The sequence below is a fragment of the Pungitius pungitius genome, chromosome 16 (genome assembly GCF_949316345.1).
Source record: "Pungitius pungitius chromosome 16, fPunPun2.1, whole genome shotgun sequence".
Classification (NCBI taxonomy): Eukaryota; Metazoa; Chordata; class Actinopteri; order Perciformes; family Gasterosteidae; genus Pungitius; species Pungitius pungitius.
Genome location: NC_084915.1, coordinates 13,030,132 through 13,057,417, shown reverse-complemented (window position 1 = coordinate 13,057,417; position 27,286 = coordinate 13,030,132). Strand labels below are relative to the sequence as shown.

General features: G+C 48.6%; 3 protein-coding genes across 9 annotated transcripts in view; 1 reads left to right on the top strand and 2 right to left on the bottom strand.

Annotated features, from left to right (window-relative positions):
- Window positions 1–392: 392 nt before the first annotated feature.
- zgc:100829 (uncharacterized protein LOC445149 homolog) lies at window positions 393–13,387 on the bottom strand. 2 transcript variants are annotated; one of them, XM_037468341.2, is made up of 8 exons: window positions 13,174–13,387; window positions 11,881–12,382; window positions 9,869–10,013; window positions 9,604–9,691; window positions 9,072–9,110; window positions 8,922–8,963; window positions 7,452–7,737; window positions 393–1,638 (listed from the first exon to the last, which is right to left on the bottom strand). In XM_037468341.2, the coding sequence occupies exons 2-8, from the start codon at window positions 12,065–12,067 to the stop codon at window positions 1,370–1,372; spliced, it is 1,056 nt and encodes a 351-aa protein (XP_037324238.2). In that variant the 5' UTR covers window positions 12,068–12,382; window positions 13,174–13,387; the 3' UTR covers window positions 393–1,369. The 2 variants fall into 2 exon arrangements, with proteins under 2 accessions (XP_037324238.2, XP_037324239.2); XM_037468342.2 differs by lacking the exon at window positions 13,174–13,387 and adding an exon at window positions 12,492–12,609.
- Window positions 13,388–17,883: 4,496 nt separating this feature from the next.
- puraa (purine-rich element binding protein Aa) lies at window positions 17,884–22,285 on the bottom strand. Of its 4 annotated transcripts, XM_037467591.2 has the most exons (3): window positions 20,389–20,654; window positions 19,735–19,801; window positions 17,884–19,452 (listed from the first exon to the last, which is right to left on the bottom strand). In XM_037467591.2, the coding sequence occupies exon 3, from the start codon at window positions 19,364–19,366 to the stop codon at window positions 18,506–18,508; it is 861 nt and encodes a 286-aa protein (XP_037323488.1). In that variant the 5' UTR covers window positions 19,367–19,452; window positions 19,735–19,801; window positions 20,389–20,654; the 3' UTR covers window positions 17,884–18,505. The 4 variants fall into 4 exon arrangements, with proteins under 4 accessions (XP_037323488.1, XP_037323491.1, XP_037323490.1 ...); XM_037467594.2 differs by lacking the exons at window positions 19,735–19,801; window positions 20,389–20,654 and adding an exon at window positions 22,125–22,285; XM_037467593.2 differs by lacking the exons at window positions 19,735–19,801; window positions 20,389–20,654 and adding an exon at window positions 20,680–20,802.
- Window positions 22,286–24,023: 1,738 nt separating this feature from the next.
- Window positions 24,024–27,286, top strand: part of nrg2a (neuregulin 2a) — a 53,108-nt gene continuing 49,845 nt past the window's right edge. For all 3 annotated transcript variants that reach the window (XM_037467583.2, XM_037467581.2, XM_037467582.2), the window contains exon 1: window positions 24,024–24,631. In XM_037467583.2, the coding sequence (XP_037323480.2) occupies window positions 24,223–24,631 (409 nt within the window). In that variant the 5' untranslated portion in view covers window positions 24,024–24,222. The remainder of the gene's footprint in view (window positions 24,632–27,286) is intronic.

The following is a 27,286-nucleotide window of genomic DNA, read 5'->3' as shown; positions in this document are numbered from 1 at the left end:
TGCCATTGAAAGGGCCGTGAGTGTAATGCTGAGCTGATTGGTACAGATTAGCCTGCTGCCAAACAGTAGCTGAGGCAACGCAAAATATATGTCCACGCCATATCATTTTGGTGTTGGCAAACATTTGAATTTCAATCCAAAGCGTGGGAGCAGAGTAATAACAAGCGTTTGTGAACCTGCTGAAATTCAGGTCTAACGCTGGCTCTCGTGAAGCATGCAGGACTCTGGCTGCAACCTCTGTGGCATGTTAAGTGTTGTGGGTTACATTCTGCTAATCAAAGCTTCTCATCTCATTACAAATAAATGTTTTATAAAGTAAAAATGGGAGAGCGACAAAAATAGAAAAAAAAAAAACGAGACAACATGGGAGTGCTTTAAAGATACAAAAGGTGTACAAGTTACAGAATTTTATTATTTCTTTGATTGGACCATAAAAGCTTGACAACAAATGTGTCATTTTACAAGTGAACATCGCAGTAATGTTAAAAATTCCATAACAAAACGTCTTTTTCCCCCCCTGTAGAAAATATATATTTTAAAATAATAAAAAAGTACAACCAAGCATCTTTAAAATAGTACAGGACATATTGCAGGACGAGCAACGCGGCGCCGGCTTATTTGGCGGCGGCTGTCTGACTTGATCCGCTGGGAGTGACAGACGATGCATTTGGCACGGCCACTGGCCCACAACAGGTCGCAGCGAGGCTCCTGCCAGGTGGCAGAGTGAGACATACATTGCATTGTGACAAATAAACAAACCTAAAGTATTCCCAAGGAGGAGAGAGTAAGAAGAAGGAGCACCCCACTGTGCCTTAATCTACCCCAGTATGCCGGCCCATGCCCAGTCTTTTGTCCTGGAACCACATACACACACACACACACACACACACACGTGTGTCTGCATATGAGCGCATGCAAACGGTCTTGGAAGCGATAAGAATAATGTAATTGGTAAGTAAACAATATGGTACGTGTGTGCACGCATAGACATAAAAACAAATATTTTTTAAAAAGGTGTCTTCTTCCCGCATGTTACGCAGAGTGGAAAGCATACATTTTTTTTTAAAAATCAAGTGACGCAACAGACATCAATTACCTGGAAATAACAATACACACACGTTTTGATCAATTGCTTTGAAATCCCGCAAAAAGTGTTTACAGTACTGAAGCTTCCAAAAAAAAAAAAAAAAAAAAAAAAAAAAAAAGACAGAATACAGCAAGAAAAACAATACATTCAAGCATCCCCATTGCTGTCCTTTGGGAGTGAACCGCTCTCTCCCCTCCGCGTCCCCCCCCACCGGCCGAGGCTCCGCCCTCAGGCGACCGCCATTGTTCAGCGAGGCCTCGTCTGATTCGCCGCCGTGCGTGATTACCTGACAGTGGGAGTGGTCTTTAGACGCAGGTGGCCCGGCTTGTTGGGCAGGGGGGGCTTGTTGGGCAGGGGGGGCTTGACGCCGCGAGGCGCCGCCGCCGGCTGCGTCTGTGCGGCGGCGCTCTCGGTGCTGAAGGCCTTCATCAGCTGGGCCACCCGGCCGCGCCCCGCGCAGGTCGGCGCGCCCCCCCCCGAAGACGAAGACGACGACGACGACCCGGCCCCCGCCGGGACGGCCCTCCGAGGCGCTTCTGATGCGGCGACATCTGGAAGAAGAGAGGGTGGGATGTGCTCAGCATGCGGCGCGGCCTCACACAACACACTCATTCCCCAGCAGTCCCCTTATTTTGGGGGTTGGCCGACACTTTAAAAAGATCTATAATGCCACAGTCTGCAGGACGCCAGAGTAGATTTAACTAAGCCGGGTACGTTAGTGACTGTAATTCCATTGTACGCGTCTTTGTGTGGCGTGCTGCACTCTGCATTTGCTCCAAGCCGCTAGATCCTGAAACGCACCCTCGTGGAGGGCTTTGGGTTCACAAGCGCCGCTTCATTAGCATTTTCTCTCACGGCGTGTTACGGGACGGTTTTCTGGGCCGCGCCCCGAGGGAACGTTGTTGACTGTGAACCCGCGGCGGTCAGAGTCCGGCTGGAAACACGTGAACATGAAATCCAGGTGAAATCCAGGTTTGACGCCGTTGACCACGAACAACGAGGGTTTCATTTAACGCAGACGGAGGAATCGCTGGTCGCTTCGCACTAGCACACAAGTCTGTAAAACACTGCGTCGCCATTTTCCACCTCACACTTTTCTACCTGCTTCATTCTCCTTTTCATTCGCTCTGGCTGAGCAGAGGTCATCCTCGCTGGGGGGGCAGGGACACAGCTGGGTGTAGTGTGTGTGTGTGCCTGCTGAGGTACTGCGTTTTGGAAGCGGGTGTAATTGCGGTAGGAATTGAGGGAACAGGAGTAACTGAGGGGAGTCGAGGGGAGGAGGGGGGGGGGGGGGAGGGGGCAACAGGGACGGCAATGGAGAGCAGACAGACGCTGCTCAGACACCAGAAGGCTCGAGGAGCCACATATTTTTAGCGTCTTCCCGGGGGACGGAGATATGTGAGAGCGCCGGCGTGCACGGCTGCAGGCGCACACACACACACGCGCACACACACACTCCAACGGTTGAATTGAAAAGACATGCGCATGGCCTCATGTTACATTCAGGTCCGTGCATGCTCACACACAAACACGCATCGCCGTCCTGCTCGTGGAGTCGGTCACGCATGGAGCCGTCTCTGACTAACACCACGGCATGAAACCCCCCCCCCCCACGCACACACACACACACAGGCACCCCCGGGGGCCAGGAAGCCTTTAAAGCTCTTGATGTCTTGAAGGCATGAGAGTGGGAGACCTTAAGTTGCCTTTAAGCTCTTGTTATTGTTTATTGTTGTTTACCGTCTCTCTCTCTCTCTCTCTCTCTCTCTCTCTGGCTACGACACCTCCCTCCACCTTCGTCTTCGTCCTCCTCCCCCTCCCCCCCGTCCGTCCGTCCGTCTTGCCCTGCTCTCCTCTGCCCCCTGACCCGCGGTTCCTGTGTTAATGTCCTCTCGCCGCGCTGCGTGGGCTCGCCGCTGATTGTCTCGTTGTGTTGTGTGGTCACCACGGAAACCTTGGACGGGCTCCAGCAATTGAGGCTGACACACATTCAGGCACGCACGCACGCACGCACGCACGCGCGCACGCGCGCACGCGCACACACACACACACACACACACACACACACACACACACACACACACACACACACACACACACACACACACACACACACACACACACACACACACACACACACACACACACACACACACACACACACACACACACACACACCCCCCCCCACCCCCCCCCACCCCCCCCCATGGTCAGAGAGTTTTTTGAGCTCAGAGGCTCGGTGCAGGTCTGAGTGGAATGCTTAATAGCTGGAGAGAGAGGACAAGAATTGGCCTTGTGAGCTTGGACTGTTAAAAAAAGAAATATTACAAAACGTATATGTTGAAGTGTACAAATGATATTAGAAGTAAAACCCTAATACCACCCCCCCCCCCTCCCAGCCCCCACGGGAAACCTGACTAACCCGTCTTAACACGCCTAAACGCTCCCACGCCTTTCTGCCTGAAACTCTCCGCCTCAGCTGCCCTCTTCGCCGTGTCAGCAGAAACCGTCATTAAAGCTACCTGCGAAAACACGCACGGAAATGAAAAGGGAATCGCTGCATTAAATCACCCGCAGAGATTGATTAATCTCCCGTTTGCGGCTTCTTTTTTTTTTTCTTCCTCCTTTTCGAAACGCCCCTCCTCACATCTCTGTCCAACTCGTAAATGTCCGGGGAGGACAAAGAGGAGGGGGCGGGAAGCACTGCCACTGACCGGGCTAGCACGCAAATTCAAGACCAATCTCTGTCTCTAAAGACCTCCACGTCTCTGTGCCGGGGGGGGGCGGGGGGGGGGAGTGTGGGTGAGGAGGTGTGGGGTAGAGAGGGAGGGGGGGGGGGGGGGGGGGGGGGCAGGAGTGAGGCAGAGGGCCGAATTCCCGAGCAGCATGTCTGCGGACTGAAGGGCAGGGAGGATAGCAGTGTGTGTATGTGTGTGCGTGCATGTAAAAAGAGGCATGGGGCCGGGGGGGGGCGCGGGGGGGGGGGAGGGGGCTCCTGTGTGGGGGGCTGGGGCCCCTGTCACTTATCAGCTCTGGCTGCGCGTCGCCCAGGGCTAGAGTCGGGAAGCGGCGCAGGAATGTGCGTCCTTCCCTCTGAAGGTGAAGAGAGAGGAGAGGAAAGGAAAGCCGACCGCCCCACGGAGCTTCATAAACACGAGCGCAAGTGCACACACACGCACGCACACACACACACACACACACACACGCACGCACGCACACACCGCCAGCTGCTGCAGAGCGATACTCTTTCACGGCGACGCGTCGATCCTAAAACTCTGAATCGTCTTATCTGACAATGAGCCTCCGTTGCGTTAACGCAGCACACAGGGCGTCAGGTGACCTCGTCGGTTCTTTTTTTAAAAGGGGAGACGGGCTTTTTATAAAGTGTGGGTCGATTTAAACGCGCTTCAGCCGGGTTGTATAGGCTTTTGTCTTTGATCTGTCACGTTCCCTGCCGAGGGAGGACAGCGATCCCCTCGCAGTGAATGAGGACCTTCGTCACATCGTCAGGTAAAAAAACACCAAAAACAAAGCCATTAGTCGTTAAGAGTAAAAAACCTTTTTGGACTTATTATTTGTTCATTGATTTTTAGACTTTAATCAAAATATCTTAAAGCTGGTAATGATGTTTAAAAAAATAACAATTCTAAAGTGAAGAATCCTGAATTTGAGAGCAACAACAGAGTAAATAAATAAACTTACTCAGAAAACTTTTAAAAAACCTTTGGAATTTCACACCTGGCCAATTTCTAGAATATTAAAACATTAGTTTCTGTCGTGGCCTTCAGTCTCGTGGAACATTTCAATGTGGTAAAAAAATGTCAACACTCTACAACTCAACGCTCCGGTCCAATCCCACTCTAATCGATGAGCACGTCGCATACCGTCGGATGAGTGACACCCTTTCAGGGTTGAAGGGAAATACTTCCTGGCTGCTCACAACAAGGTCTGCGGTACAACTTCCTGAAATACCACATGTGGTCGAGTTCCCAAAAGAAAATGTGAAGTCCGTCCCCAGCGCTTGATCACGTAAATGAGTGGCTTATTATTACATTTCATCTTGCAGAAGTGTCTTGTTGGACACAGTGTGCGCTCGCAGGATGCAAGAATCTTTGCCATCACGACATTCTAAAAAGAAAACAGCCGAGGCGCGAGCGTTCTCCTAATCGGCCTCCTCCTCCTCCTCCTCCTCCTCCTCCTCCTCCTCCCCTTTGGGACCAGCTTCCTGTTATTGTCAAGGACACATTTTCTTTCAGGACACATTTATTCGGCGCTGTGTTCGGCTCGCCTCATACTCCCGCCACACCAGCTGTTCCTCTTCCCCTTCTCCTGTTTTTGTCTGTTATTTGCTTACCTGGCATCGCCCGCTGTTCTCATATCAAGCCACTACTGTGGGCGCACACACGCACACACACACACACACACACAACCATGATTCCTTTGAGTTGTGCGTTTTGCTGTTCTCGTTCCATCCAGGTTTTAGTCATTTGGGATGTGATGTAATTGATAATTCGCCTTTCTCACCATGCCACCACGAACAGATTTCTTACTTGATGATTTTAGTAACGATGAGAAGAGAATTTTAGCGCTTTTTTTTTGTGTCCCGCTTTTTGGAGACTTTTAATGGCCTGCGAAATCTGCAACAGCCGGCCAGAAATGTTCAAAATGAATCCAGCCATCTACTTTCTGAAGGAAAGGATCTAAATTGAAAACATCTGACCCTGATAGTATTGAGCTGATAATTGATCCATCATTGGCATCGACCCATCACTACTTCGCACAGTCGTGTTTGAAGCCGATGCTGAATGTATCATTTAGTGTTTAATTTGCCACATAAAGCAACGACGGTGACGATGTTCGACTCGAGTCAAACCAAAACGACTCGATCTCCTCAGACCAAGTCGACCTGCAGCAAGAGTCAGAGTGGGTTTGCAGCTGGAATGTGCTGTAGGAGCAACATTCTTGCAGCAGAGGGACCTTTTTTAATGGAGATCAGGATTTCGACCCTGCTGCACTTTGTGTCTACAGTTTCACTGTTGTCCACTAGATGGTGCTGATGTACACCGGCCCATTCTCCTAAATAACAGGGTCACTGAGTGCTCGGTCGATTCATGAAACCAGAGGCTGTGTTCAGTCCCAAAATCTCAATTGAAGATTCGCACTAGAGGTAATCTTCACAACACACTGGAATACCTAGTGACAATAATATTAATATCAACGGATAATGTGTCTGTTCAGTGGGAAAACGGCCCCTACTATCTGTGATAATCTGTGCTAACAAGGCCAGTGGCATCCAAGTAACACAGACAGAAGAGAGTTGCTTCACCCAACTGGTTTAAAAAAAAAAAAAAAAGGAAAACAACCAGTTTAAATGTAATGGGTGAACTTAATTTGGTAGTTTAGCCACCACTCCCTGACAACAAAGTTACCGGCTCTTACTGCTTTAATGACAACAAAGGCTTCCAAATAGCACCGACTGTGTAAGGCCAAGAAACCCTCTGGCCCAAAACATTTATCCTCCCCTTCTCATGTTGTTAAACTTAATATCGGGTGATGGTAAGTATTACATATAATGAATGCTAAATCATCTGACTATTGACTAAACAGCTGGAGATGACCATTTTCTAAAAATAACATGGCTGGTAGGCCGCATGCAGTCCGGGGAGTTTCCCCTCATTCCAGCCCACATCCCAAATCCTGTCCTTTTGTTTGTGAAGGACGAGAGGGGACGAGAGGGTCCGTCCGTCCGCCCCCGCGGCCCGTCCTCTTGGAACAGACTCTCTCCGGTTGCACGACCATGACCCTCGACCAAGTGTGACAATTTCGTCGCTAACACTGCACCTAGCTACCAGACAAGCAGGTGAGTTGGGCCGATGCGGTACGACCTCGACACAAATCCCAGTCACAGAAGTCCCCCCCCCACACCCCTTTCCTTCTTGGCCAGGCCTGTTCTTACTCAAGATTCCAGCAGGCTTAGGGCACGACTTGGCGTGCGCACGTTGAGATTTGCACGGATAAATCCTCCCTGAGAAACCCACACGGCGTTAAAGTTTGTTGGGCTCCGCCCTTCTGCAGCCGCCGTGGCTCACAGAGCAGAGTGAGGCGTGAGGAGCGATAGTCTGGATCCAATTTACAGGCCCACGCTTCTAATGACTAAAAAAACAACAACAACAGTGGTCGTTGTAAGGTACGACTTAAGGGCGTCCTGGTTTGTCGGCGATGACGTCATTAATGGCCTTCTCGGTGTTAGCCAGCGAGGGAAAGGTCGTGGGGACCAGAGAGCTACGAGCTCATTCAACGGACCTTCCTTCATTTGACCCCAGACCCGTTGTGTAACCCCCCCCCTCCCCGTTACGCCGCTCACCTTTCCCGCTGTGGTGTGCCGGCGTCTTCTGAGGCCCCTGGGAGTGCGGGCCGCCCGCGGCCGCCGCGGAGTCCGTCTTGGCGGTGCCGCGGGGGGAAGGGGTCGGCGCGGCGGTGGCCGTCCTCAGATTGGCGAGGCAGAGTCTCGGGTTGACGGAAGCGGGCGCTGGGTTCGCAGACGGCGGCGGTTTGGCGTCCACAGCGTTGGGCGTACGGAGAAGCCGGGCGGAGATGGGGCGCCAGGAAGCCGACTCGTCCTCGGCCGCGCTTGCCGACTTGGACTCGGGCTGCGGCGGGAAGAGGGACAAAATGAGGAGGGGGGGGGGGGGGGGGGATGAGTGTTGACGGCTAATCCGCAGACAGTGGAATTAACGTGGCGTTTGATTAAAAGGTGATCCCCAGATTGCAGTCCTCCGATGAGAACGCCGCGGCCGACGTGAAGCTTGATTACGAGTTGAAGGTTGCGTGGAGGAAAGAAAACGACAAGGTGACTTGGAAATCAAGCATCCTCGCTAATCTTCCTTCCTGATCTCACGCCTTCTTAATCAACAATCTCTCGCTTTGTCTCCCTCCCTCCCTCCTCTCCTCCCCACCTCGGGCTCCTTCCCTCTCTAAAAATCGACCGGGGGGGAAGGATCTGCAGCGGAAGGGGGGGGGGGGGGTAGCAACAGCCACTAAATACATCTGCAGTCCCAAACGAGCCCCTTCCTGTTCCCTGAAAGGACTCACTCTGCCTCGGCACGAGACATTCAACGGACATGGCCAAACCACCTTAGGTGTTCATCGCCATGACAGCGTGGGATGTGTTGGGGCCTGTGATAATAAGGAGAGTCTGGTAGAGAAATTGGGAAGTGAGGCAGGGGGACGTCTTTCTTCTGAGGCGAAGAGGAAGGAGAGAAAAAGAGAAACAAGAGCTTTGGCGCCCGAACCTCGAGAGACTATCCCACAATCCCCTCCATCTGCGACTGACGCATTCTCTATCTGCGGCGTTTTTAATTCCCCGATCAAGTTCATCAACCATCTGTTCCATCTGGGGGGGGGGGGGGCGAGAAATCCCGCCTAGCCTCATGTCTCGTGAAGACACGGAAAGGGAAAGTAAGCGAGGGGGAGATGGAGAGCGTATCCACCCACCACCTCCACCTCCACCCCCCCGAGACAACCCAAGGCCGGAGCGACCATGGAGCCAGTGGGGGGGGGGGGGTTCAGCTGTCTCTCCCGAAGAGAGCTAAGAGGGGCGCGGCGGCTCGGAGAGAGGGGGGAGAAAGACGATCTGCAGGGGACAGCTGCTTCTTGCCGCCATTTCCTGTTCCTCACAGAGGTCAGAGAGCCCAAGAGCGGACTGTTTATCACACGGCTTATTCACACCGAGGAGGTTTTACTGAGAGCAATAAACACTGGAAATGGAAAATGCAGCAACTAGTGAGGGCGGAGGGGGCGGTGGACCAGTACCAGTACTTTGATTCATAAATACCTTTTCAGCTGCCGTAGGTGACGAATGTTCACTCACTGACACCTGTGGGTTCAACGAAGACATTACACCAGTGTCACGGGCCATGATGCAACCCCCAGAAAAAAAAGAAAAGACAAAGCCACATCATAACACGCAGTGAGTGCGACTCACCGGCAGAGGGAGTGCGGGGCTCGTCTCCTCGCGCTTCCCCTGCAGGGAGAGAGAGAGAGAGAGAGAGAGAGAGAGAGAGAGAGAAGGTGACATGTCAGAGAGGAAGCCAGCGGCGACACGTCATCGTCCTCCTCGGCTTTGAGTCGCTTCAGAAAGTGGAGTGCGAGCCGATCGCGTGGGCAGAGATGTTGCAAACGACGAGTGGTCGATTTAGGGCGTGTACGCGGACGCACTCGTTTCCACTGTGCGAGCAGCGTGCCGCTCGGAGCTCAGCATCGCGGTCGGGCCAGATGAGGCCTCGGCTCGGCGTGTGCGGGGTTACCATGACAACACAACAAATCTCTTAAGAGAGCGTGCGCGGGGGGGGGGGGGGGGGGGGGGGGAGGCGCATAACTCTCTTGTTACATGGATTGGGTCTTTTCGAGATGGACTTTTGTCTTCACGGGAAGTTGGGTTCAAGTAACAAAGCCACTCGGGTTGACCGACATCCTTCGGTTTCTTGGTTCTTCTGAAGACAAATGAATAAACACACCTTCAGATTTAGTGAAATTCCCGGCTGTGTGTTTTCTCTTTCAGCTTTGACAGGTTCTGTGGTTCTGCTCTTCAAGATTGTTTGATCGCTGCAAAACAGAGTCAGACCACATCAAATATCTTCACACATCCGCTATACAGGTGTTTCATACTCCACGTTATGATTAAGGAGACTTAAAAACCCCTCACTCGCAGTCTGTAAACGACACAGAAACCCGTTGATTTTGCCCACATTACCTGCCTGTAGTATTACAAAAGTAGATTACCATGCGTTGTTCTGAAGACTCTGGGCCTTCTTTTCTCCAAATCCCGAGTGGATGAATTTGGAGTTGAGCTCATCGAGCTCCCCGATCACGACGACCGCCACATCGCCATCCCGACCCAGCAGCCAGCTCACATTCTTGCTGTTGGCTGGGAAACACAAAGTTATGGGAGTTAAAAAACATTTATAAATCTTTATAATGCAAACATTCTCTTTGAGGGTTTCGAGAAACAAAATGTTTTAAGACTGAGTGAAAACAGGTTTTGTGAGTTTTGCTCTTCCGCTTCCAGTAAATGTTTCTAATGCATTTTACTCATCTTAGATCTCTCAGATGATTCATTTCCACTTAGAAACTGTCATTTTTGACAGATTTGCCTGACGTCTGAGGACAATGGCCCTTACGTGCGAGCTCAAAAAGGGCGCAGACACTTCCACCACGCACAAAACAATGTCACCGCTTCGTGACTCACGTTTCGGGAGCACACCGGAGAGAGAAACCTGCTGACACGGCCTCAGAGGGAGGAAGAGCTTGAGAAAAGGTTAACGCGCTCTCCGAGTGAACTGGTTTTGCCAGCTCGCCCCGTCGTGGGTCGTTGCGTGAGCGGGACATACCGGGGATGACAGACGCGACAGTCACAAGTGCACCTGGGCGGGCAAGTTATTGGCCCAGTCCGACAGCTACAACAACAACAACAACAACCACAGAAGCAGAAGCAGCAACAGCCACCCCGTTGCCGGGGGAGACGAGTCAGCTGAGAGGCGGGGACAAAAAAGGGATGAGACTGCTGTGATGGACGGACACAATTGTTTGTACGCAGCTTCGGAGAAAGGCCGAGGGCAATAATCGGAAAGAAACCGAGCCGCGTGGAGGGAATGTACAATATTTCGAGTACAGAAGAAACCAGGCGGCATGTAGTCAGGGCTCAGAGTGCATGGACACGGATTACTGTAAAAAATCTGTTAACGGCCGCCGGTGCGTTTGTGGCCGTGTGAGCTCTCCCACCAGGGCGGCCGGATAGACTCCAAAGCGCTTTCTTTGTTGGCTCAAAAACACTCGCGAATTTCCTGCACGCTTCCTGTCTCGCTCGCTGCTAATTGTTTCGAGTGTTGAACTCACTTCCTATTTTTATTTTTTTTTCACCCCCCCCCCCCCCCCCACACACAGAAAACACAAAACTAAACGCCATTTCCTCCGTGGCCACGTGACCCCTCGGCCCTGTGCGGCCTCCGGTAGGCCTCCTCAGGGGGGGCTGCGGGGGGGGGGGGGAACTCTCTCTTCGCTTCGCACCCCGGCTGACAGACACTTCCTCATCAGCCCGCCACGAGCCCGACAGTGAACGCACACAACTTGCGAGTGTTGCCCTTGACGTGCTTTCAGAAATATTCAAGTGGGGGGGGGGGGGGTTGTACGCCTGAACCGTTTGTGGGTTCGTTTTTGTGCCCCCACCCCCCCCCCCCCCTGCAGTAGGAATCCGTCCTTGGGAATTTAAAAATAGAACTATATATTATGCCACGCGCTTCTGTTGGTGCTTGCTGCCAATGAAAGAGAGAAAAAAAAATGCAGCGGGGCGAGATTCTGAAGCAGCCGTCAGACCAGTTCTTTGAGCGAGAGACTCGCGGCCTTCCTGAGTTTCTGGCTCCGGTTTGATCGCTGCGTGCGCGCCGTCGAGACTCAAGACTCGGAGGGGTTCCAGTTGGACCCATTTGGCTTCAACGCCCTCACGCCCGACCTCCGCTTTGCTTGCTTGCTTGCTTTGCGCGAGGTAATAGTCGAGTGTGGTGTCAACACGAATCCACCGACATCGTCGACCTGAGCACGTTTCGGGTGTAAACAGAACTCTGCGTGAGGGAGGCATCACGGACACGTTGAAGTGCACCAGCTGCTGTTTGTCAGCCTGGGGTTTTTTTTATTTCGGGGAAACTTTAAAAGCTGCCAAATGGGACTTCTAGTAAACACACGGGGCCTGTGTCGCCTCGGACAAACGGGGGGGGGGGGTGTCTCGTTGCCCTGGTTACCTTTTTTTGGCGTTGTTCGTTTGCACTCGCCGTCCACCGCTTCCCTCTCCAGCTTCTCCTCCCGCTCTGTCCAGCGGCGTACCTGCTCCTGCCGCATTTTCACGAACAGGGTCTTTTTCTGGTCCTCGTTGAGCGCATCCAGCACGTCGGGGTCGATGAACATGTCCTTCAAGATCTGCTGCAGCATGATGGCGGCGGAGTCGGCACCAGCCTGGCCCAAAGTGGTCGGTGGTGAGAGGGGCTGCCCCCCCCTCGGGCCCGGCGGCTTCTTGAGGTGGACGCCGTTGGTTTTATAGTCTCATGTCAGCCCGGGAGGAGACTGTCACAGCTGTTTTGGCCTGAGATCGCTGGCGTTTACCCCCCCCCCCCACCGTAAACTCTTCTTCATCAATCACGCATGCTCATCCTCACACACACACACACACACACTCTCACAGTATCCAGTGCTGTGCTCTCTGAGAGGTCAGTGTTCTTCGTCTTTGGGGGTCATCTTTGGGACGTTCTACAAGAAGAAGAAAAACAGGAAACACTTAAAAACAAACATTTGGAAGTTTAATCGGCGCTCCACCTACTGCATTTCTCTCTGTGACCCTTAGATTTCCTAATCCCACCTTTAGTCGCTCTGTTCAGAAACTTCTCCCTCCCGACCATTCCTTCAGAAAGCCTGTTTTCTGTCGTCCCTCCCTTCATGAATACGGAAGAGCCTTAAACTGACAGACTGCAGCCCGGAATGGGAGGAGATTCCAGAGGAATGGGACTGTTTCTGTTAACAGTGACCCACCTCCCTCCCTCCCTCTCCCCACCACACATCCCTCTCCCCACCACACATCCCTTTACAAACCCCTGCCCCCCCCCACACACACACACACAAAAAACTCCCAGGAGATAGCGGCTTCATTTCATTTCATCACGCTGTCAGTTTCTGGTTGTAAGAGAGAAGGTGTAAAAAAAATACATTATAAAAAAAAACCAACAACGAATGGGGTCTCGGGCCGTGAACCGCACGAGCCGGGTGTCCTCAGATAAGCAGCAATGGACTCCTCCAATCCCGGCGGGTAGTTAAACAATGGCTACCACACAAGCCGCTCTCAGACTGAGAAGTATCACAGTGGCGGAATACAGATGTGTCCACTAAACACGTTGTAGGATGCGGAGAAGGAAAGTCAACCCCCCCCCCCCCCCCCCCGCACTGACCCCCACCTACGCCCCCAAGGGGGGAAAGGAAACTACGCGAGGGGCTAGAAGACAAAAGGGGAGTTGTAAGAGCAGGGTAGGATTCGCCGGAGTACTCACAGTAGGATGCAGACAGCGGCTCCACGGCAGAGTGAGCTAACTGAGCCGAGGGAGTCGGAGCGGCGGCGGGTCCTCCTCGTCTTTGTGTGTGTGCGAGACTGGGCTGGTGACGTCACAGCATTCCATAATCTCCCTCCCTCTGCGCCTCGCGCCCTATGTCTCTCTCTCTCTCTCTCTCTCTCTCTCTCCCGGGCACATGCTTTAAACACACACGCTTTATTTTAGTTTTGAAAAGGGGAAGAAAGCCATCCGGGAAGTTAAAGAATTTAAAGGAAAGAAAAAAAAAGAAAAAAGTGAAAGAGAAGAAAAAGGGGGAAATTCCCACAACCCAAACGTTTCAATCCATTTTCCCACCAACACAAAATTAGTTCCTCAGCTAAGTGTACTTTTAAGACAACAATGATAGTAAAAAGGGGAAATTGAATAGGGAAATGATTACTACATCTCTAGAATACAACATGCACAATTGTTGCAGTGTTTAAAAATATATGTAACAAAACGAGGCTGTGGAGGATTTCCTGTATCGGTCTGTGCAGTAAGGAGAGGCGTATCTTCGTGTGGCACATTATGACATGCATTGCTCCCACGCTTCTCGTCGCTTCTTCCTCGAAGTGATGACTCGTTACTTTGTGCATGACGGATGTCTTGAAATAACCAGGTACTGTGACACAAAAAAAAAGGAGCCGAGTCGCTATAAATGTTACTTTAGGTCACCGGAGTGTTTATTTGGGGCCATCTAGCAAATGTCGGTGGCCCGTCTTGAAGTTAGTGTTTCTAAATGATATTTAGAGGTCATAAGAAGCTCAAGAAGCTTAGTCAAAAAAAAAACTGACGAGACGTTTCATCCTCACGTTAATGCGTTCTGCGGCTGATCCTCTCATTTGTAGGTAAACGGCGCCACCTAGTGGTCAGAATCATGGAAGCCTGCAAAAATTACGTCATCGTCTTACTGCTTCTGCGCATTACACTGAATAAGAAAGAATAATAAAAATGAGAGTCCTCAACTCAGAAGCAGCGTTTGCAAACCTCTGAAAGTGGTGACCCCCAGGGCTCAAATAAACACGTGTGCAGGTGACGGTACACAAAAGGTAAAAAGGTGACAAAGACGGATGCTCTGGTCACGTTGACCATGTTGCAAACTGCATGTAGCATATACCTGTGAGCAATAACTGCCTTTGTGCACCAAAAAATGACCGAAAAACTTAAAAGGGTTCTAGTTCTCTCGACTAAAGAGTGCACTGAGCTTCCAAAGCTGCGATGACCTTAACCAATCCTCAGTGTGGGGATCTTGGGTGAAGAGTTGGCATCGGGACTGGAGCCCATCTCAATTCAGCACATCTCCTTGTTACTTTTACCCCGCTCCTCCCCATCCCAGCTGGTGGGAGGGCGAAGAGCCTGAGAGACCATCGATTTACCCAAAAGGCCCAAATGTCCTGCAGAAATGCGTTGGAGCGTGTTCAGGCCGTTCACTCTGACCTCTTCAAGTGGGTGTTTGTTGGAAATACTAAACTCAATTCATTCTGTTAATCTTTTTTTTCTGGCACAGTAGGTGTCCCCGAAGAGAAATGGTGGTTTAAAAAGGAAAAAAAGTACACCTCTCAAATGTTTGCCGACCCTAGCAACATTTTTAGCTTATTATTAATATTGAGCCAATAGCATCATTTATCATCCTCTTTGTACAGATCACCTTTAATAAGCCTGTGAACTCTTGGCTCGCGAGTTAAAACATGTCAAACTTGCGAAGAGCTATTAACCCAAAATTATTAATAAACTCTGACCTGCTTTTCTTGCCTGAATCATTTCACACAAAGAACCTCAGAATGTCTGACCAGAAATGATTGTTAACCCGGGTCCTTTAAAGTTGGCTATGTCGAATCAAGATCAATAAGTAAATGTCTTGGAACAGCGATCGTATACAGAGGAGCACAAATGTCAAAGTCGAGTTGATAGAGAACAAAGTAATGCTTTATTTTACAGCCCAGAAGTATACATACAGTACTAATGTAGAAATCACTAAGACATGAGTCATCAGTAACTTGTCATTTGCATTTTAAAAGGCTGTAAAATTAAGCTTCAATAATTAGTATCATTGTAAATGTAGAGTCAGACATTGTGGACAACACTACATCAAAATTAAACACTTTTAAGTGAATTGGACATTTTGAGAAGGTTTTTTTTCCTCCAACTAGAACCAAAAGAAGAAAAAAAAAAAAACAATACATTTGAATGTAGATTCTCCCTCATTGGGTAAATTAAATTTATTTTTGAAATTTGTCAAATGTACATAAATTATATTTAAATGCATCAAACACTTCATCTTAAAAGTAAAAATAAGAGACATTCTTTGTTGAGATCATCTGAAACAAGTATTGGTCAGGCATTTCAATACCCGGGAAAGCAAAGTGCTACAAACAACAACCACTGAAGACAGTTCACCATACACCTTAATGAGAATCGGACTGAAGCACCTTTTCTTAGCTTAAAAGCTAAAATGGATATTTCACGGTTTTTTTTTTTTTTAAAATAAGGTTTCCTTTTCACCAAAACTCTATTGTGTGTTTATAGTACCCTCAGCAACCCAATTGTTGGGTCTTTTCCTAAAAGAGAGGCATACTTGCAGTGACATTGTTCTATTTCAAGTTGAAGTACTTATGTGAACTGCTTAACCCAGCACGCTGTTAAGACCTTGGTTTACTATATTTTCCTCCAGGATGGAGCGTTGAGTGCAAATAAAGGCATACAACTCCTTCATGAGAAATAAACATGGAATTCAGCCACGTGCTTTCAAATAGTAATCATATATTTAAATTGATATACATATATTGCCACCATTGGCACATACGATATTGCACACAGTGATGAAATGTTGCTGGGGAAAAAATAAAATAAAATAATGGGCGAAAACGTTCCAAAATGACAAATGACTGTGTAATAACGCTGAAAGGTCAAACTAAAGAGGGAAACCAAAACAAACAGAAAAGACATGCTTGCTGCTCCCCATTAAATGAGCGACGTACAACTTACACACAACTACGCAAGCCATAGAACGAGCATTTCACCGCGGGCTGGTCAACAATACTCGATGTTATTTCAGGCTACTACTGATGTTCCCCAACCAGCCCCAGCTCTCTCAGCTAATGCGCTTAGCTGGTAAAAGAGCAGACTCCTCTGCATCACGTTGCATCGAGGTGACCACCCGCTTTCCATGTTTACGTGTAGGCCGATGCCCGGATGGCTGAGAACGGGGGTTAGGAAAAAGGAGGAAGGTAGCAAAAAAAAAAAAAAGTTAAAATATGGTCCGAAATTTTACAATTAGGGTTTGTTACGAAACCCTTTTTAGCACCACGAGTCGTTTGCTAGCACACAAGGGGGCTGAGACACAAGAAGAAGAAAAAAAAAAACTGGAAGGAGGATAAAAGAGAAGCCAAACACAGCGATCCAAAGCACCAGCCCAGCGCGTAAGCATGCGGAGTGTGTAAGGCACCAGGTTGTTTGTATGCTGAAGAGGATGCTCCCACATCAGGTAGCATTTCAGGCTTTTTACCAGACGCTCCGAAAAAAAATAGGTGGTCGAGGACTGTCTAAGTTGCTGGTTGCCAGTCGATCTAAAACACGGGAGCAGTCATATAACCCAATGCTGAGGTGAATCTGACACTATATCGGATTGTTGCCGGTGTCTCTGGAGTTTACGGGCAGAGTTTATAAAACTGCTATCACACATCTATGAGATGCGACTGAACTGGTTTGGAACCAGTGGTTTTCCGTGTGGCAGTCCAAATATTTACAATTAGACCAAAACATAATCTCATCGCCACCGGGTAGATATATGTGCTCATACACACACACACACACACACACACACACACACACACACACACACTTTAAGTGCCCCCCCAGACGAGGCTGACACCGTCAGCTCGTTAAACTTTGTGAGGACAGGCAAACTCAACAACCCACTGCTGAAGGTTCACCAGTGGGGGTGTGGGGCCTTCATCCTAATGGGATGGCGCTATTTTTGATAACTTTTTGCAGGGTCACACCTTTAAAACAAACAAAAAAAAAAAAATTGCGCCATGAAGACAACTTCCACTACAACTACACCGAGCCTTTGGATGGAAATCACGCAGTACTCAAACTTGAGATTTGTACACTACAGGCAGAGAAAAGATACATATGGAAGAGTCCTTGGGCCAATATTTGGGGAAAACCAACGAAATCTATTTTAGTGCAGAGTAACATGCAGCAAAAGCACTTCTTGGCACCATTTGGACTTTTATGACTTAACAAGACCACGAAATATTTCAGTTTTGGATTATTTTTCATCCAGACCAATCAGCACATTATGAAGGGTGTTTGTCTTGTTAAGTAATCTGCAATTCAAGCCATTTGCTACACGTTTTGACTGCATTTCCTCTATCGATTACACATTTAGTACCTTTTTTTTTTTTTAAATGAACACATTGCATTAACAACCAGACACTAAGGTAGTCTATAATATATCCATCCGCATGACAATAATTCCAACTGAAAACAAAAGTTACAATATTAATATTTCTTTGAATGCCTCCGGCAAACGTCATCAAGAGCCATTGACCAGTTCAATATATATTTGATTTATATGCAATGCATATTGCACGATGGATAGAGCATTCGTTTCATTTGATGAAAATGCCTATGTGGTCCTTTTATACTGCATGACATCTAGCCTAGTTTGTGTTTTTTTTTTTTTCCATAGCAGTCCTAGCCCTCATATAATTTATGTGTAAACACATCTCTGCTCACAGGTAAAAAGGTAAAGAGGATGGCAAGTACACAGACCTTTTAACAGAGTTCTTGAATTTTGGTTTTGAAAATTAAAAACATCTGATTTGTGCTGAAGTCAATATCTCACATGGAAAGGAAATGGTCCTCTGCAATAATCCCATTTGAGCACTGCAGACTGCCGCCCCCCCCCCCCTCCTCCTCCTCCTCCTCTATCGGTCTCTTTTCAATAGCTTTAACTGGTACAAAAGTTGTCCGTTAATAAGGGAAATAAACACTCCGTTCAATATTGTTTGTCAAGTAAGAAACAATATTCAGATATAATGTTATTACTTTGTTTAGCAGCCGGTTACTGTATTAATGGTGGATAAGTGGGGGGTAAACATCCAGCGATGAGTGACAACATGTCATAACTGTCTGGTTGTGGAGGTTTCTTATATTGAGGGTGATGCTCCCTTGGAGTTAAACCATTACAGTTAAATCTTTAGATTTCTCTCTTTGTACAGTAGAGTTTTTAATTATATTTCTCTTGTTATTTTTCATTACTCTTGCTATTTAGACAGCTCTACGATCAATCCTCGTCGCCGTCGTCGTCCGCCTGCAGCTCCTCTTGTTGCTGCAGCTCGCATGCCCTTTTCTCCCGCTGCTTCTCCTGGATCTTCTTCATCTCCTCGGCATATTTACAGAACGTATTCCCAAATTTGGACCACACTTTGTAGGGCACCGTGATCGAGTTGCGGTACGTCGGCTTCACCTCGCTCACGCGCATGAACACGCCGTACTTATTGGAGCCGACGTCGAAGAAAAAGCGCTTGTTGTCCACAGTCAACGACGACCCTTCGGGCAACTCCGCGGGCTCGTCCTCTACGCCGTAATCGTCAATAAGTTTAGCCAAAGCGTCACGAAACTCAATAAGTCCCTGGGCCGGAAGAGCGATCGTCTGGCCTTGCGTGGATCCCAAACCGGGCCCGCGGTTAACGGTCTGTCGGATCCTCAGGAACCGTCCCCTCTGGTTCTCTTTCAGATCCATGTAGTATTTCCGATTCTCTCGGACCAGGAACTCGCTTTTGAGGGCTCGCCGGGGCTCGTCCTGCACCAGCGCCGGGTTGCTGGGACCCAGCTGGGCGTAGTGTTCGATGAAGTCCCCCAAGTAGTCGCGGAACTCGACCGCCACGGACATGGAGAGAGTGAGGCGGCTCTTGTTTCCACCGGCCCCGACTTCGGCGATCTTCAAGAAGCGGCCTTTCGCGTTCTGCTTTACGTCCAAATAGAAGCGTTTGTTTTGGATGTCAACCCGCTTCGACGCCAGCTCCTGGGTCTCGTGCTGGAGCCCGGAAGCAGAGCCCGCCCCTCCGGTAGCTGGGTGCATGGAGCCGAAGCCCGGGCCCGTGGCTGCTCCTCCCTGCTCGCTACCACTGTCTCTGTCCGCCATGATGCTGCCTGCCTGCCTGCCTTCTCCCTCTCTGTCTGCTGCAAAGCCACGGCCAGCTACCGCGAACGCTGCAACTCTCGCGAGATCTACACAGAAAAGGTATACAAAAAAATAAAAAATAAATAAGGAAAAAGTTAAGCGAGGAGGGGGGGGGGGGGGGGGGTTAATGCAGAGCAAAGACGGGGTGCTTTCTTATGCGGATTTATGTACTTAGCTGAAAGTCATATAATTTAAAAAAAAATGAAATAACAGCGGCTGAAAGGTGATGAAATGCATTTCGCGGATTCTAAATACATTTCAATTCGTCAAAACAGCTTCTGAAAAAGATTGTGTTCATAGTTACAGGGAAGGACCCTTGTTGGTCTCACCGTGTTTAAGGAAAAGTTGAAAATACTTGCACCCAACGGAACACTGGATAGTTTACAGCACAGATGTCTGGGGGCGTTTGAGATATAAACACACGCACACACAGTAAGAAGTTGTGGCAATTGATCACAATAGTTAATTATAAATCTATAAAAATACATGTTATAATTTTAAGGGTTTTGTATTCAATGCTTTCTTTAGACTAAACTGACAGGACGCAGCCAGGAGGCCACAGCCATGAAATCCCTTCAATTAATCAGAACAGATATTCTTTTAATAATTTAACTGCATTGTATTATGCTAGTAACCTAATTAAATAACAAATAATTTAACAACCCTGTAGACCCACAGCTATCGAGTTCATAACTACTTCCTCTATGCACTTAAAAGAGCATAGGCCAACAAGCATTAAAATTAATGTAGATTATTTATCTAATTTGTTTTTAGCTTAACTAGCAGAAATCAGCAGGTTTTATGAGAATTGGTTCTTTCACGACTGTAAATGTGATTTGCTGGCATGGCAATAAAGTGCAGTATTGCCAAGACCGAAACAGGGTTCTTTAACGCGTCTTATTTGTTTTTAACAACATTTAGGCATGCAAAACTCGCATCGCAAAATATGCGTACAAGCATAATCTCCATTAAAAGATACAAACCATTTTTTGGAACATCAAAGTCCTTCAGGGAACGGTAGCGGTGTCGGCTTCAAGTAATTTCAGATACGTTTCAATAAGTCAAATCAAAAACCTTTTAAAACCACTCCACCAATATGCTTAGTAGCCCATGGACTATATTATCCAAACACGCGTCCTGCAGCACGAGTACCCCGACCGCGCGCTCACGAGAAGCAAACTAAAAGCAGAATTTCTAATCATCGGCCTAGAGCAACCACCAAGTCCCGTCCTTTTCCCCTGTCTCTCCAGCCAAAGGGATGCATGACGCCTTACCGCCCGGAGACTCCTTTTTTTTCAGTGTGTCCTCAGATAAATGTCCGCTTTTCGTAGTACTTTATGATTCAATAATACTATAGTATTCTGCAGGCCAACTGACGGCGTGCTGCCATCGCAATAAGCGACAAGTGTTGTTAATTGCTCGGCAGTTTTTTTCCCCTTCCCACAGCAGCGTATCAGGAGGGAGAGGCCTAATTGGATGCATCTGTGTTAGATAGGCCTGCAAACGACCGCCGACCCTTAGTTGCTGAGCTGCTTTTGTGCATATTTAGTACAGCGTGGGCATGTTATTGTATGAAAAAAAATGCACTCAGATTTTTTTTTTTTTTTTAGTTATTTAGATGATGTCGTCACATAGTCATGCCGAAGGTGAGTGCTTTCAAATTAGAGCTTGTTTAATTTCGCATTCATGCGTACTCCAAAAAAGGAACCAATCCACACAGTTTTTCAAGTTTTAATAGGCTTCACACAACATACTTTTTCCTTGGTCACTTAAAATACTGAAAATACTGTCCGCGTGCTGGTGACACTTACAGCACATTGTCCTTCTTGTTCGCCCGCGCGTGCCTTTCACTTGAGGCTATGGCCTTTTGTTGAAAATGTTACCTTAATTCGTTCGTAGAGAGAAAAATTGAAATAGCATTTTTTTCAACTATAAAGTGATGACTAATGCTGAAACCTAGTTGTTTAGTGGTGCACCTCAGCAGCCGATAGCCTTGACGTGACGTGCTGTTTTTTTCTCAGCAGGTGGTAACCAAAAGTATGGATGCATGCAAAATAGACAAGTAATTAATGTATTCTTTATTTTAGATTAAGAAAATGTGTTTTTCTTATGATCTATGGATTACCAATGCAAGCCTATTCCTGAGTAAAATCTAATATCCCATTTTCCCTTGGGGCCTAATGGCCATTTACCCATTTATAATATAATCCAGTTTTGTAATCCAAAACCTTACCATGTTACATTTTGGCCTCATCGCACCTACATGTCTCAGTGCCACCTCAAACGACCTTTCCATTGAATAATCCATTCCCCCAAAGAGCATATTTTTTAAATCAGTAATAATCTGTTGAGATCGGATGCCGAAGCCGCGTCCGATGCAGATGTCATGCTCTAAACGTCGCCGTTTATAAAAGGGCTGCCTCGCTGGGATCCACCTCACAAAGTTTTGCCCTACATCCCAACACCGGAATGCAGTGGCGCTGCTCCAAACGCAGCTCCATTATTATTTCAGCCGCACGGCTGTTCTCTCGAGCCTTGTCTTGTGTGTTTCTGTCTGCGAGGACGAGGACACACATGCTCGGTTTGCACGTTAGGACCCGTAAACGCCGCACGGACGTTGACACTGCGGGTATCATGCAAATAAAGCGTCATTCCGAACCCAACGACCCCCATCCCCCCACCCCCCCCCCTCCCCACGCCATCCTGAAAAAAACCCTACCTTTTAATAAACCGCTCAGTCTGTAGTGGTTCAGCGCCTCGCAGACACAAACCGCGGGTTGCAGAGGACCCGTGGAGTCGACACCGGACCGTGGACCGTGGACCGCTCCTGCGAACCGCTCGTCGGAAAATGGAAAAGGAAACGGTCGAGTCGTGGCACGGTGAGACGGCGACACATGCACAAGTTCAACGGCGCACGCTTTTCAGCTCTGATGTCAACACGCACTGCAGCCTCGGGAAGGGGAGGGGAGGGGGGGAGCTCGGGGGAAACGCGCCTCCCCGTGGTGTTTTTGAGGAACTGCATCTTATCCTTCTGACGGTAACCGGTTGGGGCAACGGTCTTTGCAACTGGGAGGGAGGGGAGGAAGTGAGCGGCTTCTTCTTGCAGGAGAGAGTGCCTCGGGTCACACTGTACGCTGGCACATGTTTGTATACCTCGTATACATTGTAGCAGGGGTGTGAAGTGCGAAATGTATAGACCTGGGGGGATTTCAGCACCACGGAGAGCGGCCAGTTCCGACGCGAGTGTTTTTAAAGATTAAAGATCACTTTGGTGTGTTCTGAGACTGCCACATTAAATACACACACACACAAACGTTTTATTGGACAGGATTCAGATGTGGTGCCCTGTTCATTTAGTCCATGTGCTCTTTGCCTCCCCGCAACACCGACAGCGTGCTTGTGCAAAGTTGCTCAGAGATTGTGGTCAGCAGATGTCGCTCTTTGTGAAGGCTGCCAGTTCATCGTGCTGTATCCGCATTATATTTGGCAACGGCAACCATTGCAATTACACGTAAAACAATTCTTATCGATGGTGACCCGTTCTTTTACACACTTAGACACATTGTGTCTAGTCCCTCAGATAAGAGCTCATTCAGAGCCGCCATGTCACGTGAACACAATCAATATACAGGGAAGGCTATTCTCATTGAATGTTCTCCTTAAGTGCCTCTTGTTTCTCTAACTTGCACCCAGTATTGTAGCTTTTTTTTTAGCAGTTTGGATATAATGTAGTCTTTTGGAGAATCTGAAATTGGTTTCGCAGCCTTAGTCATCGCAGCCATATTACTTTTTTTTTGCAGGCCCACTGGACCACACGTGGGCGCGTTTTCAACGTCCACCTATTTGCTCATTGGAGTAATTCCTCGGCAGTAGTGAGATGCGATTCTGAGGGAGGAAGCAGTCATGGATTTTAGGCTTTCGTTTGATTCATTGCAACGTGAGCTCGCCGCTGAAAAAGCACCATGGCGTGATTGACGGACTGCGATTCGGGAGAGAGGAGGTCGGCCTATTGGTCCGTCGGTATCTCAGCGCTCCGATCCTGCGCTTTTTTTAAGGGGGGGGGGGGGGGGGGGGGTTGTTTGTTGACAGAGCACCTTGGCGATCGGCATTTTCTCTCCGTCTGCGGGGAGGCGGAGGGAGAGAGGGAGAGAGCCACTGTGGACGGCGCCGTATCAGCGTTGTAGCTGCCGAACCAGAAATATTCTGTCATTCCACTGGCATTCAACGTGGCTTATGTTTTGCAACCGGACCACCAAACGTATGGTTCAGTGCAGCCTTTTTGCGTCTTTTCCCCTCCGCTGCAGATGATACAGGGAGACCATCATAGCAGCACCCCACCACTGCATTTTTTGGGCAGAGATAAGAGTGGCGTCGTCTTGCAGTTAAGGCTACTATGGCAGCATAAGGGGGGTGGGAGGTGGGGAGGTTGGGTTGGGGGAGGGTGAGGGGGGGCATTTCTGGAGGGGGGGGGGGGGAGAGAATCCGCCAATTCCTCGCGTGTAGCCCCACGCCGGCAAAGCCTTTTATTTTTCGCAGAAAGCAGCGACCGGATTTGAAAACCAGCGTCATCCCGCGGTTCACCCCCCCCCCCTCCCTCCCCTCCCCTCCCCCCCAATCCCGAAGCCGCCGTTTACCCACTGGAAAGCCCTCGGAGAAGCAGCGGATCCCGATGGCATGGACACTTATGCAAGGTCTGCCGCGCTGCCGTGCTACTGGAGCCTACCCGCCGTCTGTTCGTTTAACCCAGCTGCATCGCCCCGCTGCCGGGAGAGCCCTGCCGCAACGCGACCAGCGACCACCGAGCCAAAGCAGGCGGCATGAGGCTTGATTCAGTACATTTATCCATGCTGGTCATCGGGGTCTCATTCGCCTGCTACTCCCCGAGTTTGAATTCCCTGCAGGACCAGGTTTACAAATCCGCCGTGGTGATCGAGGGCAAGGTGCAGTCTACGCCTGTGAACGTCTCCGCGGAGCGGTACCGTGTGAAAGTCAAAGTGCTGGATGTGTGGCCCCTGAACAGCGGGGGTTTGGAGCGAGAACAGCTCGTCACCGTGGGGGAATTTGGATCCGAGGCGCCGTGCACCAAAGTGAAGAAGCACCACAAGTACATTTTTTTCATGGACCCCACTGACGAGCCCCTGGTTTTCGAAGCATCGTTTGCGCCACGGGACACGCGTGTAAAGAACCTTAAAAAGGATGTTGGGAAGATCTTGTGTGAGGACTGCGGTAAGTTGATGTGATTGTGGATTACCGGTGAAGTCCAACCCGGAAGAATGATGAACGGTGTGTTAACAGCGCCGGCTTTTTGCTTACATCCGGTGAATTGTGGTTATATTGACCAGAAACATGGTTTGGACTCAGTGGGTTTCAGATAGGTGCCCAATGGGCGTCTATGCAGCAATTTTCGACAACTCTAGCAGGCTCCCATAGCCCACATGATCAATCAAACTCTTTCTCTCTTTTTCTCTCCCATTCTCTTCCCTGAACCCGCATCAGACATGCGCCTCGCACTGTTGCTTGTGGGGAATTGCAGTTATATATTTTTTTGTGTGTATCGAACTATATCTGCATCCTGCATACCCGCATTGAACTTAAAACGCACTTTCTATTGCATGTTTTACTTCACAGGCTCCGTATGCGAATTTGTGCTTTCCCAGACTTTAAGCGGCTTGTATTGTGCAGTTCACCGTCCCGGGTATACTTTCAGGACCAGGGACAGCGGCACGAAGCACCGGTATCACGTGTGGAAAATCCGGCTGCCCTATAAGCAAACAGGTTCCAAGGCTATATTTAGCCTCCCACCCTGCTCTAATGCTTTAATACCCCACACTATGGCATAGCCTATGTGCACACGTGTATCTTCAGTGCAGATGGAGGGATAGCAGTGTGGGGTTTCGCCCTATGGTGTGGAACTCGCATGGTTTACACACATTGACTTTCCCACCCCACGCTTTAGTGTCACTTGTTACTGATTGTATTTAAATTGTTTCAATGGACATCAGTTTATCTCGCTTGCGTATTTTTCTGCGAGATTCTACTGCTACTTATTGTGTTCTGGCTATTGATTGAGAACAGTGATGCAGTAGGCTCCACAAAAATATGTGGTTAAGATTCATGTGTGTATGTGAATTCAGAAAGAGTAGGATTTTTAATATCATACATTGTTTGGCCACTTATGGGTCGTTTTTGGCAGTAGTTTTGCTACTTTGTAAACGGCTCAAATAACACACTGTCTTCTTGGCTAATTTGTGTAGCGCTTTAATAGTCACTATAGTGGGATCTTAAAAACAGCACTTGTCAAAGAGCCTCTCTCTTATTTAAGTGATGTCCCATGCTGGTCAGCTTGCAACACAACTTCAAATTGCGAGGCAGCTCATCTGAAGTCATTTGAATGTTTTTGAGCCAATTAGAGAATGTGTCACACCTATAATAAAACATCTCTTTTACTACCATAAAGTGGCAGTTGTGCTTCCACTTAAGCATTGTGGTCTAGAACAAGATGTACACCCCCCCCCCCCCTCTCTTAAATCCTCTTAGCCGGCACTCATGACACTCAAATGATGCCCTCTCTTCTCCAATCTGCCTCACTCACTCTGGGTTTAAACTCCTCACCACAAAATGGGTCGCATTACGCCTCTTGAGCTAAGTTCCAGTTAACAGTCCAAACATTTTTATTTAGTTCAAAGTACCCAACAATGTTGTTCTGGTGGGTAGTCGAGGGGCCTCTTGGTGATGGATCTAATCATGGCATCGTCTCTGACCTGCCTCTTCCCTCATCACGCCATTTCAAAGAGACGGATAAACAGTCAGTCCCTTGACATCTTGTCCCTTTTGAGTTGACTCATTCAGCAGGGACCCGAGAGCAACAATGTTCTGTTTGCGTTTTCCTTCGCTCATATTTTGTCCCCTAACACTGAGACAGTGGATCTATATTTTAGGCCACTTGAACTGCTGTACTAACAGCTTTGTCAAGTTTCAGATATTGCTTTCAGGCCCACACCTCAAACCTGCCTCTAAATCCCTGTTGTTCACTTGCTTGTGTGTGTGTGTGTGTGTGTGTGTGTGTGTGAACCAGGGGACTGAACGCACTCACTGCACAGCTCTTAAAGCGATGCAGTTGGTGTGTTTCGGCTACCCGAACAACAGCCTAACTCAAGTGCACCCTTTCCTCCAGGACACAGCTCGGAGCTCTGGGTTCCTACCAAAGAGGAAAAGAATTCACCAAGAAATACTTTTCTCTAGATAGAATAAAATAAAATGCGAACACAGCTTAATGTGCACACGATCAAATCTTTCCGCTCATACATGCTGCCGGTGTCTCAAGCGGATCACGTTGCATCCGACTGGAACTGCTAAACGGTGTACGGTGAAGTATAGTATAGACTGTACATCTCAGTACTTGTACTGAGTATTTCCTGGAAGTGCAGCGCTACTTTGTGACATGTCACATTAAACAACACCATCTTCTTTAAGAGTAAATGCACCAGAATGGAATCCAGGCACGTGTTCTTTAAAACAAATATTTAAAAAATACGAGACAATTGCTATGCAGAGGACTTTATGACGTCTGACTACAGCTTTCCTGAAATGCCGTTACCTGGCCCCATTCTTCAGTTCCACACTTTGGATAGTCTTCCATTTCCATTAGCTGTTGTTGCATCATGATAGTTGAGTTTTTTTTTTTTTACCTTATGGAAGAGACCAACATCATTTAATTTTGTGTGTGTGTGTGTGCAAACGAGTGGGACCATCCTGCCAGTGCAAACACGTGTGCACAAAGAAAAAAGGTCCTCTAAGTCGAGGAGTAACACGCCATTAAACCGCCTTCATACTTCTCACTCTGCAGATTTATTTATTGCTCATTAGGGCCGTTTATGTCCC